Source organism: Chiloscyllium punctatum, chromosome 44 (genome assembly GCF_047496795.1).
Source record: "Chiloscyllium punctatum isolate Juve2018m chromosome 44, sChiPun1.3, whole genome shotgun sequence".
Taxonomy (NCBI): Eukaryota; Metazoa; Chordata; class Chondrichthyes; order Orectolobiformes; family Hemiscylliidae; genus Chiloscyllium; species Chiloscyllium punctatum.
The window spans coordinates 8836434-8849203 of record NC_092782.1 but is presented as its reverse complement, the minus strand read 5'-3'; the positions used below and the strand labels follow the sequence as shown (position 1 = coordinate 8849203).

Sequence of the window (12770 nt, the reverse complement as noted above, 5' to 3'; positions counted from 1 at the left end):
CTCTCGGACTGCAAATTGAGAATTACCCCCAGCCCCCACTGTATCTTTCAGAGTTTGTCATGAATACAGAACAGTATAGCACAAAAACAGACCCTTCGGCCCACTGTGTCGTGCTGACCATGATGCCATTCTAAACTAATCACATCTGCCTGCATATAATCCGTAGCTCTCTCTTCCCTGCCTGTGTCTCTAAATGCCCCTTAAATGTTACTACCGTATTTACTTCTACCAACTCCACTAGCAGTGCATTCCAGGTATCTCCCACCCTCTGTGTAAAAATAACCTTGCTCTGTACATCTTTAAAGACCTCAGCCACCAGCCCCATCTCACCTTAAACCTATGCCCCGTGTTTGACAATTCCACCCTGGGAATAAAAACTATTCACCCTATCCATGTCACTCATAATTTTATATATATGTATATATATCTGTTAGGTTGCCCCTCAGCCTCCAATGCTCCAGCACAAACAGTCCAAGTTGGTCCAACCTTTCCTTATAGCTAAAACACTCCAATCCAGGTAACATCCCAGAAGATCATTTTTTCACCTTCTCCAAAGCCTCCACATGCTCCACCAGAATTGCTCAGAATACTCCAAATGTGGCCTAAGGCTTTAGACAGCTGCAACTGGACTTGCCAACTTAGACTCAATTCCCTGACTGATTAAGACACGCCTTAAGCCTTCTTTATCACCTTATCCGCTTGCGTTGCCACTTTCAGGAAGATATGAACTTGCACCCCAAGATCTCTCCATATATCAATGTTCCCAAGGGTCCTGCCATTTACTGTATACCTTCCTTTGCATTTTACCTCCCAAATGCATAACCTCGCACTTGCCTGGATTAAATTCCATAACACCATAAGAGACAGAAAGATCTCTAGACTGTTTGAAAGTCAGCAGATTACTGGTAAAATATATTGTACCTCATTGTATACATGTTGTTTCTGAGTTATAGTTCTAAACATATATAGGGTCTGTGGTTTAGCCTGAAGTAAATGGTCCAATGATACATGATTTCAATTTACAGGAAACACACTGCCTATTCTCCTGCAGACTATTATGATTGGGGTTAATAGCTAGGTAACACTGACACAGTACAGCAGATAGTAAAAGCTGCAGTTAACAGTTCATAAGGGAGGCAATTTCTTTTTAGAATTGTTCACAAATGGAATGTGCTGTAAAAAGTTCAAGGTGTAACTGACTTGTGAAAATCTGGGCAAATCTCCTTCAACAATACTTAAAATCTGGAATAGGCTAGAGATGGTTATATTGCACATATTGTAAATGTGAGAAGTTGCAACTCCACTCAACCATTTGGATTCTTTGTCTACAGTACAGAATTTATTATTCTGAAGAAATACTTTCTGCACTTCTGGTGAACTTAATAGTCACAGCTGTGTAGTCGGCAGGAGCAGCTTGCAGTGGATCTGAGCTCGGTCAATGGAATCTGCACCTTGGCTGTCACAGACATCTGCTGGCGTATACCTTGCCAAACAAAACTTGTGACAAAAGTATGTTGCAAGAGCAAATCTCCCAAAAGGCCTTTGTGTGAACTGAAGCCTCTGATCAGCACTTGGAAAGAGCACTCCTGTGCTGCGAAAGAAACTCCAGGCAACCTTTGTACTGAATGTGTCATAGCCATGACCAAGGGGGTCTTCTGCAATGTTCTTGTGATTTCCCTACTGAAATGATTACCAATTGAGAAGTTCTGACCTTATATTTCAAACTGGGAGCTGGCAAGTTAAGGACTCCTTAACCATTTCGAGACATCACAGAAAGAAGAATCACCATGGAAACTGAGTCCTACTGAGTTGACGGGTTCAAAGAGGTGCTGAGTTGGTTATTCATCATCAGTTGTCTTCAGGAGGGTATAAAACAGTTTAGTATTGGTGCGGTGGTAATAAATAAACTGATATTATCCAAACATCTTTTAACCAAAATCCCTTACAAATAAAAAAAAGTGCTGTATATATCCTTGACAAATCATTTTGTCTGGATAGAGGTCTGGATTTGAAAGGTCTTCTTTAAATAAAATTAATATGCAACAGTAATGAAATGTTACATTTTAGCCTCTCAAATTATTAAAGTAAGGAAGGAATTTTAAGAAAATGCTGATGGCACAAACACTTGTGCCTTTCATTTTCAAGCTGTGAATAAAACTGATCAAATTTATCGATGTCTCTTGTCTAGTTTATCTGATACTCAGTGCAATACTCTTGAAACCAAAAATGACTGCAAAACCTAGTTAACGTTAAAAATTTCTCAGTCATATAATAAATCTAATCACACTGATTTGGCCACTTTGCGCATATCAAATTGAATGAAGAATATTAGATTTAATTCCATGAATATGCACTCCCAGTAGACAACTCTCTTGATGGAAATGAGTGAGATCAGGGTGAAAATTTCAATGTCTCAGCCTTGCATTGCTATTCTAATGTGGAAGGGTCTCCATTAACAGTATGGGATCAGTGAATTTACTGTACAGTGCTGACAAAATAAATCTATATATGTGCACCTTATTCAATGTAATATTTTGTAATACAAAAAATTTCAACTCAGAGACAAATAAACTTCATACATCACTATTTGCACTTTATCAAAAGAAAATTTCATTTTAATAATTTTGGTATAAATTAATATAAAAAATTCTAAATTTCAAGAGACTCAACTTGTATGCAAAATATTTATATTTAAGAATATTGAAATGCATTAAAGTTGAGTGAGTAAACGTTAAATTCTTTGCGATCAGAAAGAAAAAAAGATGTTCATTTCCAAAGTTCCAGCAAAAGTAATAGAGAGGTGGAGCACTCTTCGTGATTAAAAATCAGACCTGTTTCTTCAGCTGACAGTCACATGCAGTCTTTTAGGCCATTGGCAATTCATGAGCTGCTGCATACCTTCCTGTCACATGATGATAAATCTGAAGAAAATTAAATAGAAATCAATATATTGAGAAAGAAAAATTCAGTTAGAAGAAATTACCAAAAAATATAAGATTTTTCTTTAACAAGCAAAAGTACAAACATTTCCTGTTGGGATCCTAACCTGTCTTTCAATATCAGTAAGCAAAGTGCTGGCACCCAGTCGGAACCATTTTGGCTTTAGCCAGCTGTTGCCCAGCTCTTCTTTGATTAGTGACAGCCAGGTCAATGCATCCTTCGCACTGCGGATACCACCTGCTGGTTTAAACCCGACCTGCAAAACAGAATACAGTGTTAATGAAGCTATACCAGAAGTTTTACCTCAGGTGTGTGTCTCTCTATGCTTACTGCCAATTTTACTTGGAACATGGGAACAGGAGTACGTCTGTTCTGCTTTTCAATCTTATCATAGTATAACTATGGGTAACCGCCCACATAATATCCACTCGTCAGCTTTCACAGAACTCTGTCTTGCAACTGACTTATAAGAAAATAGCCAGGTCAGACTTCATCTAACTCTGCCCGCCAACTTGTGAAGTTAGCAACAACATATCAACCCTAAAGTGCAGTGAATTAATCAACACTTTATTAACAAACCACTTTCGCTAAATTGATTCCAAGACTCAGAATGCAGCTGATGTGAAGTTGTTAAGAAAAGAATATCTGTCAGTGCAAAATGCAATGTAGTTTGTTTAAACTTGACTACAGGCTTAGAGAAGTGAAAAAAAAGCTGCTACTTGTTTAAAGCTTACAACCTACTTTTTGAATGGTGAATACTAAAATAACCAAAAACCATTCAAAATATTGAAGGATGAATCATAGTAATCAGGTTTTGCAGCTAGTCTCTATGACCTTACTGTAACTAGCTTGCCAGCTACATCTTTTTATACAAAATGATCTTTGTAAGGAGTTGAACAATACATCCTACTTTCAGGATCCAGTCATTCCAAAGCCAGAATATGGGAAGTAACAGCTTTTCTAAAATAATTTATGCATGACTGGCTGATTTAATAAAATTAAAATCCTATTCCAGCTGACCAGCTCATCTCCAGACAGACAGATGACTATGAACTTGCTGTATCACTATCACTCTGGGGAAACTGGGTCAGAGAACAAACAGTCAGAATTCACTGCTGATGTCACCTCAAGCTGAAGACAGACAAATGCTGAGGTCATATATAAAATATATTGTGAACAAAGAATTATTATTGTCCAAAAACATCATCCAATTTTTAGCAGGGAAAATACACATGATATCATAATTTAAACTTAACACTATGCAGTTGAAGAAATATATATTATTAGTATGCAGGCCATCTGACTAATAGAAAAGCATTGGTTTTAATCATTATTGACAATTGATTGAGATCACACAAAAAAGTCCTTTCAAATCTTCAGTACAGCTAAAACTTCAACAGTAGTATAGAGGAAGGAGTTCCAATTATGAAGTACAAAGTAAACTTTGAACTATGTGACAAACTTTCTTTGCAGTCAGAATAAAACAAACCGGTCTTTTAGTTATTATTCCAATACCTGTTAAATTAATACTAATAACTCAATTGTATATAAACTTGAGGGGCATGGATAGGGTAAATAGACAAGGTCTTTTCCCTGGGGTGGGGGAGTACAAAACTGGAGGGCATAGTTCCCTTTTAGATCTTTCCCCTGTCACCTTAAACCTATGGGACAACTTTTTCACACAAAGGGTAGTGCATGTATAGAATGAGGCAGAAGAAGTGGTAGAGGCTGGTAAAATTACAACATTTAAAGAGACATCAGGATGAGTATATGAATAGGAAGGGTTTAGAGCGATATAGTCCAAGTGCTGACAAATGGGGCTGGATTAATTTCGGATATCTGATCGGCATGGGCAAGTTGGACGGAAGGGTTTGCTTCCGTGCTGTACATTTCTATTGAGTCTTTATAAATTGAAGGAAACGAAGTTCAAAAGGGAATTAAGTACTTGTTTAATGATTAAATATACTTGCAGCAACTGCATACAAATATACAAATTAGGAGCAGCAGTTCATTCAGTCTCTCTAGCCTGCTGCACCATTAATAAGATCATGGCTGATGTGATTGTCACCTCAAGTCTCCATTCCTCTTAACCCTGATAACTTTTCGCTTATTGACTTAACAAAAGAACAGCACCTGGAGAAGTGCACTTTTAAAAGGAATTCAAGATTCAAAAGTATTGCAACATTAACAGCTAAAGACATATAAGCACATAGGTGTAGTCTTTCAACTTGAGACACAAATGTCAATTTAGGTTGAAATTTATACATATGTTCAAGCATGTCTTCTTTTCTGTAGTCATTTCCACTCAAAACGTATTTTCACACCAATAAAATTGTGCAGTATTTTAAGAATGCTTCTTTTTTAAAAAGTTGTTTTGAAATATTCTTTGATAGATTTAAGGTGCCAAATAGGTATTGTGACGTTTGTACAACTGAAAATAAATTTACTTAAAAAAAACACTTTTAATCAGTCAACCCAACATCTAAGTGTTATCAAAAATTATATTTAAAAGAATATAGAACTATGTGTTAATTTTACTAAAGAACAATAATCATTTCCTTCGTTAAAAAAAATTCAGAAGCTGTCAGTGCGCCTGCCCCCAAATGAACCTGCATTGTCTTTAATTCACAGTTTTCCCATAGGCCCATAAACAAGTACATTGCATAAAATTTCCCAATGGTTATTAATTAATTCTGTTGGCATGGTTAGTTTTGTTCATAGGAGTACAATTTTGTTTTATAACTAGTACAAATCATCACACAAGCTCAATTTCCACTGAAGCAATTTGTGCTTAAAGTTCAGCAATCTTTTGAATGAGCTGCAATAGCAAAATGAATGCAAGAACATGGAAATTCAAATTTTTTCTAATTCAATCCTTAGAGAAATGACATGCAAGCAAAAACAGTAGGGCTTGCAATCTTTTTAAAATAACACAGTGATCATTTATTTGTGTATGAAGCAATCTGCTTCTTCCTTCAGTGTGACTTAAGCCATAATATGGGGAGACAAATTTGATATGTCCTGGTAAAAATAGGATTAAGTATACAGCATGCACAACTCCACACTAGAAGTCCTTGTTAAGCATTCTAGTTCCAAGCAAGCAATTATATTATTAATTGCATACAGATTTGACTTGAGGGCTGTTCTATAGCTCTAATAACATAATTGAATTTTTGCTACAACTGCACTTTCATTCTGTAGCTTTACATGTTGTTTCTGTCCAATTTACTTAAAAGCCCAACTAAACTGGATCCTTGATCTTTCAATTAAACTAGAATAGAAAAACTTGATTTTCCTTTGTCTTTCACTCAAGTCTGAGTGCTCTAACTCGAAGATTTCAATTAATTCTTTCAATCCAATAAATCATTTTAGGAAATTGCAAAATTAACTGTTATTGTTCATTATACGGTGCTTATGTTGTTAGTCAATAAATCATTTTTATTTTAAAAAATTAAATTACGATGAACAAGATGAATATTAGAAATTCCATTCCAAAATATTTCCAAATTGCTAGTGTACCTTGTAACCGGTCTTTGAATAATACTCTCTGATGGCCCGCACCATCACTAGGGCAACTGGGAATGTTGCATTTACCCCTTCTTTTCCTGTAGAGGTTTTAATAAAGTCAGAACCTAAAAGATAAATTTTAAAAACACATTTAAAGGAATGACAGAACTTAATCGAAAACCACCATCTTATCATTTGGAGATGATCCTTTAAACAAAAGCAGAAGGATTTTTGTGTCTAATTCTCTACTTCCATATTCACAAGAATTTGGCTACAGAAAATGTTTTCTAACAGGAGTGACAAAAGTGCTGCTAAAAATACTTTGATAAAATTAAATGTGGCAACAGCTTTAATTTTCTACAGGAATTCTACAAGAGACTGGTGATATTACAAAAAAAGCTTGAAGTGAACAATAAAAAATAAAACCAAACTGCAATGTACAGAAAACAGTCAGTCAGTCATACAGGCTTATAGCATGGAAACAGACTTTTTGGTCCAACCAGTCCATGCTGACCATGTTCCCAAACTAAACTAGTCCAACCTGCTTGCGTTTGGCCCATATCATTCCAAACCTTTCCTGTTCATGTATTTATTCAAATATCTTTTAAATATTGTAACTGCATCCAAATCCATGGGTACACACGAACCACTGTGTAAAAACATTGTCCCTCATGTCTCTAAATCTTTCTCCTCTCACCTTAAAAATATGCCCCCTACTCTTGAAGTCACCCATCCTAGGGAAAAGACACCTGCCATTTACCCTATCTATACCCATCATAACTTTATAAACCTTGATATGTCACCCTCTCAAACTCCTAAAAGAGAAAAGAGCCAGCCTATCCAGCCTCTCCTTATAAATCAATGTTGATAGTAACTTTTCCACAAGTCAAATGTTGTGTTCAAGCCCGATAATGATTAGGACAAATAATCTAGGTAATATTCAGTATAACAGCTTTCAAACGCTACATTGTTTGACACATATAATTGAGATAAGAAGTTAAATCAAGGCATGGATTCCTCTCTCTCTCTCCATGGATGGTAGCTGACCTACTGAGATTTCCCAGCCTTTTAAGTCTTATTTCTGACTGCCCTGTTTAAGTGGATACAAGTAGTGCCAAAATAATCACGCCTATGATGTTCAATTATAAAATACAACAAAAGTAATCAAAATAAAGGATATTTAAAAGAAAAATCTACTGGGGATCAGAATCAAATTCAGAAATTGCTGGAAAACTCAGATCTGTGGAGAGAAAGCAAAGTTAACGTATCAGGTCCAGTTCTATACACCTCTGCTTTCTCTCCACAGACCTGCTGAGTTTTTCCAGCAATTTCTGATTTGGAAAGATATTTCTTTGATTGCTGGTGAAGAACAGCAGGAAGCCCTCTTTTCTGTCCTTCCACCAATCCCACCAGAAACAAATTGAATGGCCAAGTTGTGGGATCTTGCTGTGTGTACATTCAGTGCCATATGCATCTACACTGCTAGCTACACTTGCAATAATTAATTGGATGTGAAGTGTGGCAACGGAGTACAGAAATATGATTTAATATTTTCTAAACAACCTCTTCAGAGATGTTATTACACACCTCTACAGCAGATGGGACTTAGCCCAGAGACAGGGACACTACCAGTACACCATAAGAGCCCCTGAGTACTACTTTGAAAATAGTCAGTGTCATGGAGACAATCAAACATTTATTTGAAAAGTAAGCACATGCTTGCTCGAGATGGTATGCATGTTTAAATTTATCCCCAAGATGGTACACATACTTAACTTTATTCCCATTGAAGTCGTGATTACTGGCACTGTGAAAACATTTCAACTTGAGCAAATGGTGGTGTAGGGAAGTTCCACACACCATTTTTGGAAACATCAAATTTTTGCAAGCATTTCAGACATGGTCCTAAAACAGCACTATCCAAATTCTAAATGCAATGTGCAACTGGATCCCTGTGTAGGGAGTGAAACTCATTTACTCAGTGTGTCGAAATGAGCGTAAAGTGACAGTTTTTACTGCAAGAAATGCGAGGTCACAAGAAGCCATCTGTTCAAAGGCAGCATATGTCAGTCTGTGGAAGGCAAGATTTCACTGGTATTGAGGGCTCGTGCTTCCAGACAGCTTTCAAAAAACATCATTCTGATGGATGCTATCCATCAGATTTTCCCTCTGTAGGAATGTGGGAGCTTATTATGGCTGCCAAGTGAAGCCTTAAAGATTTGGGCGTGATCTCTGGAGAGTAGTGTTGTCAGAGCGAAATGATTGGAATTTGGCCACAAATTAAGTTGAATGAAATTCTGAAGAAATACTATGAAGAGCTTTTTTACTAGGAGCAGGTACACCAGTGTGGACAATAGGAGCGACTGAAGTGAGGAGGAAATCAAAGAGGTTAATCACACGGTGGGTGACAAGTATTGCAAGTTGTGAAAGAAGTAATATCATGTGACCCTCGCCATTTTGATTGCAACCTAAATCTTTGGAAACAAGCAGTACACAAAAGATTAGAAACACCATTTTAAACTTTGTATGTTACTAATACATTACAGTACTTAATTGATTTTAAGACTTTTTAGAGAGGGAAATAAATTGGAATATCTCCAGCACACATGATGGAGGAAGGTTACTTGCATGACTCTGTCTCAAGGTGAGTGAAATTATGGGGTAATTTGTTAGATGTATGTCAGTGGCCAAGTACTTAGGAAATTTAGGCTTAAAGTACATGTTAAAAATGTGGACTGTCCATGTTTTAACTATATCGTTACATGGTGCACAATGCAGTGATTGACATACCTCAATTTTTTCTTAAAAACTCTATTCCTCTTGGCCTCTTCCCAACAAAGCATGTAAAAACGAGCAATGGCAATAAGCCTAGGAGTTAAGTTCAATCCTTCAATTAAGCGCTAGCAGCAGCGGAGAAGGAGTGGGAGCAGTGGAGGAAGTGACGTAGACTGGAGGGGCAGCCAGGAAGGAAAGCAGTGACCATATATATCAGAAAGGCGGCTAAACCCGAGACTCTACTACTGTAGTGTCTCCCTCCCACCCGCCCTCCTCCCAAGGAAGAGTGGGAGCGACGACCAGGGGACTGCCAGTAACATATCTGGGCAGTGGCTGAACCAGAGACACTACATGTGTTGTGTCTTCCACACACACCAACCTCCCCCCCTCCCCCAACCCCACGCCCCCACCCCCCCCAACCCCACCCCCCCAAACCCACCCCCCTCCCTACACAGGGATCCAGTTGCACATTGCATTTAGAATTTGGATAGTGCTGTTTTAGGACCATGTCCAAAATGCTTGCAAAAATTTGATGTTTCCAAAAATGGTGTGTGGAACTTCCCTACACCACCATTTGCTCAAGTTGAAATGTTTTCACAGTGCCAGTAATCACGAATTCAATGGGAATAAAGTTAACCCCCCCCCCCCCATTACTAGGCTAGCCAGTAATATTAGAAATGATAGTAAAAGTTTCTTTCAATACATAAGAAACAAACAACAGGCAAAAGTAGACATTGGGCCACTTCAAACTGATGCTGGAAGCCTAGTGATGGAGATAAGGAAATAGCTGGAGAACTTAACAAGTACTTTGCGTCAGTCTTCACAGTGGAAGACATGAGTAATATCCCAACAATTAAAGGGAGTCAGGGGGCTGAGTTGAGTATGGTTGCCATTACAAAAGAGATAGTGCTAGAAAAGCTAAAAGGTCTTAAAATTGACAAATCTCCTGGCCCCGATGGGGTATACCCTAGAGTTCTGAGGGAGGCAGCTGAGGAAATAGTGGAGGCATTGGTTGAGATCTTTCAAAAGTCACTGGAGTCAGGGAAAGTCCCGGATGATTGGAAGACCGCTGTTGTAACCCCATTGTTCAAGAAGGGATCAAGACAAAAGATGGAAAATTATAGGCCAATTAGCCTAATCTCAGTTGTTGGTAAAATTCTAGAATCTATCATTGAGGATGAGGTTTCTAAATTCTTGGAAGAGCAGGGTCGGATTAGAACAAGTCAACATGGATTTAGTAAGGGGAGGTAGTGCCTGACAAACCTGTTAGAATTCTTTGAAGAGGTGACAAGGAGGTTAGACCAGGGAAACCCAGTGGATGTGGTCTATCTAGACTTCCAAAAGGCCTTTGATAAGGTGCCATATGGGAGGCTGCTGAGCAAGGTGAGGGTCCATGGTGTTCAAGGTGAGCTACTGGCATGGATTGAGGATTGGCTGTCTGACAGAAGGCAGGGAGTTGGGATAAGAGGTTCTTTTTCGGAATGGCAGCCGGTGACAAGCGGTGTCCCGCAGGGTTCAGTGTTGGGGCTGCAGCTGTTCACGTTATATATTAATGATCTGGATGAAGGTATTGGGGGCATTCTAACGAAGTTTGCCGATGATATGAAGATAGGTGGACAGGCAGGTAGTACTGAGGAAGTAGGGAGGCTGCAGAAGGATCTAGACAGTTTGGGAGAGTGGTCCAGGAAATGGCTGATGAAGTTCAATGTGAGCAAATGCGAGGTCTTGCACTTTGGAAAAAAAGAATACAAGCATGGACTACTTTCTAAACGGTGAGAAAATTTATAAAGCCAAAGTACAAAGGGATCTGGGAATGCTAGTTGAGGATTCTCTAAAGGTAAACATGCAGGTTGAATCTGTGATTAAGAAAGCGAATGCAATATTGTCATTTATCTCAAAAGGGTTGGAATATAAAAGCAGCAATGTGCTACTGAGACTTTATAAAGCTCTGGTTAGGCCCCATTTGGAGTACTGTGTCCAGTTTTGGTCCCCACATCTGGAGCGTGTCCAGCGGAGATTCACACGGATGATCCCTGGAATGGTAGGTCTAACATACGAGGAACGGCTGAGGATCCTGGGATTGTACTCATTGGAGTTTAGAAGGTTAAGGGGAGATCTAATAGAAACTTACAAGATAATACATGGCTTGGAAAGGGTGGACGCTAGGAAATTGTTTCCATTAGGTGGGGAGACTAGGACCCGTGGGCACAGCCTTAAAATTAGAAGGGGTCAATTCAGAAGATATGCGAAGACATTTCTTCAGCCAGAGAGTGGAGGGCCTGTGGAATTCATTGCTGCAGAGTGCAGTGGAGGCCAGGACTCTAAATGTCTTCAAGGCAGAGATTGATAAATTCTTGATGTCACAAGGAATTAAGGGCTACTGGGAGAATGCGGGTAAGTGGAGTTGAAATGCCCATCAGCCATGATTAAATGGCGGAATGGACTCGATGGGCTGAATGGCCTTACTTCCACTCCTATGTCTTATGGTCTTATGCTCCGACAAAGCAGACCCAACTACCTTTCGAGATGGGGGAAGAGACATATGCCAAATGGAGGAGGAATGCTTTTAGGATTCACTGAAAAGGGTACAATTCTGAAATTGCATTATGCACTCGATTATAAGTAATAATACAAACCACTTGAACATCGTTTCTATCTCTCTGAAATCCAAATGTAACATTTCAAAACATAAATTAATACTTCTGCTGAAAAAAAGATTCTTTTGTTAGGGATTTTACTTCAAAAATAAGGGAGCACTTCTTTATGCTGCCTCAGTCGGCTTTCTTCTTCATTTTTACACAGGCAAATTCATCTTTTATACAGTCTATAATCAGATTTTCCTTATGACATTTAATAATCAGCTTTTGATGAAAAAGATAGATAACATTCTTATTCTCGATGCTTCACAATGTGTCTTAATTACATCCACTACTGAATTCATTTGCTTCAATTCTCCAAGGATTTTAGCTGCAATTCTGCACCTCATCACTAAACAGGACAAGATTAACATTTTTCAGTTCATTAAAGAAATGTTCTATGTGTTATTTCCTTTGTACTCATCTTTCTTAATTATCACTTAATGGCTAACGCTTTTTAAATACATTTTCCAGAATTAAAGAACTATTCATTTGCAAACTAAAAGACTGTGTGAAGTGTGATATAAAATTACTGACTCCAAAGATTAATGTATCAAATTATTACTCTAACTTTAAAATTCTAAGTCATGGATTATTTAATGAGAAAAGACCAGAGCAAAAGAATATATTATGTGGAAAAAATGTTAAATTAATTTTCAAAGCAGATCAGTATGCAATTAGTTATAATCAACTTTATCTTCAATTATGATAAAAAGAATGAAATTATATTTTGGTTTTTTTGAGAACTTGCTTTCTGTTTCATAACTGATGACCAAAGCTCATGTTTCTGTTCTTGCATTGCTGGAAAGCGTTCCCAATGAGAAATGTCCTGTTTAACAGTACTGGGTAGGTAATAGTGATGATGGCGCTGGTGGGCTGGGGGTGGCGTAATATTCAAAAGAACAAGTTCAA

The 12770-nt window shown here is 38.0% G+C and overlaps 1 protein-coding gene across 2 annotated transcripts in view; it reads right to left on the bottom strand.

The window, feature by feature from the left end:
* Window positions 1-2572: 2572 nt before the first annotated feature.
* dera (deoxyribose-phosphate aldolase (putative)) overlaps window positions 2573-12770 on the bottom strand; it is a 47485-nt gene continuing 37287 nt past the window's right edge. For both annotated transcript variants that reach the window (XM_072562192.1, XM_072562191.1), the window contains exons 7-9: window positions 6460-6572; window positions 3047-3196; window positions 2573-2921 (exon numbers count right to left, since the gene is read on the bottom strand). In XM_072562192.1, coding sequence (XP_072418293.1) covers window positions 2865-2921; window positions 3047-3196; window positions 6460-6572 — 320 coding nt within the window. In that variant the 3' untranslated portion in view covers window positions 2573-2864. The remainder of the gene's footprint in view (window positions 2922-3046; window positions 3197-6459; window positions 6573-12770) is intronic.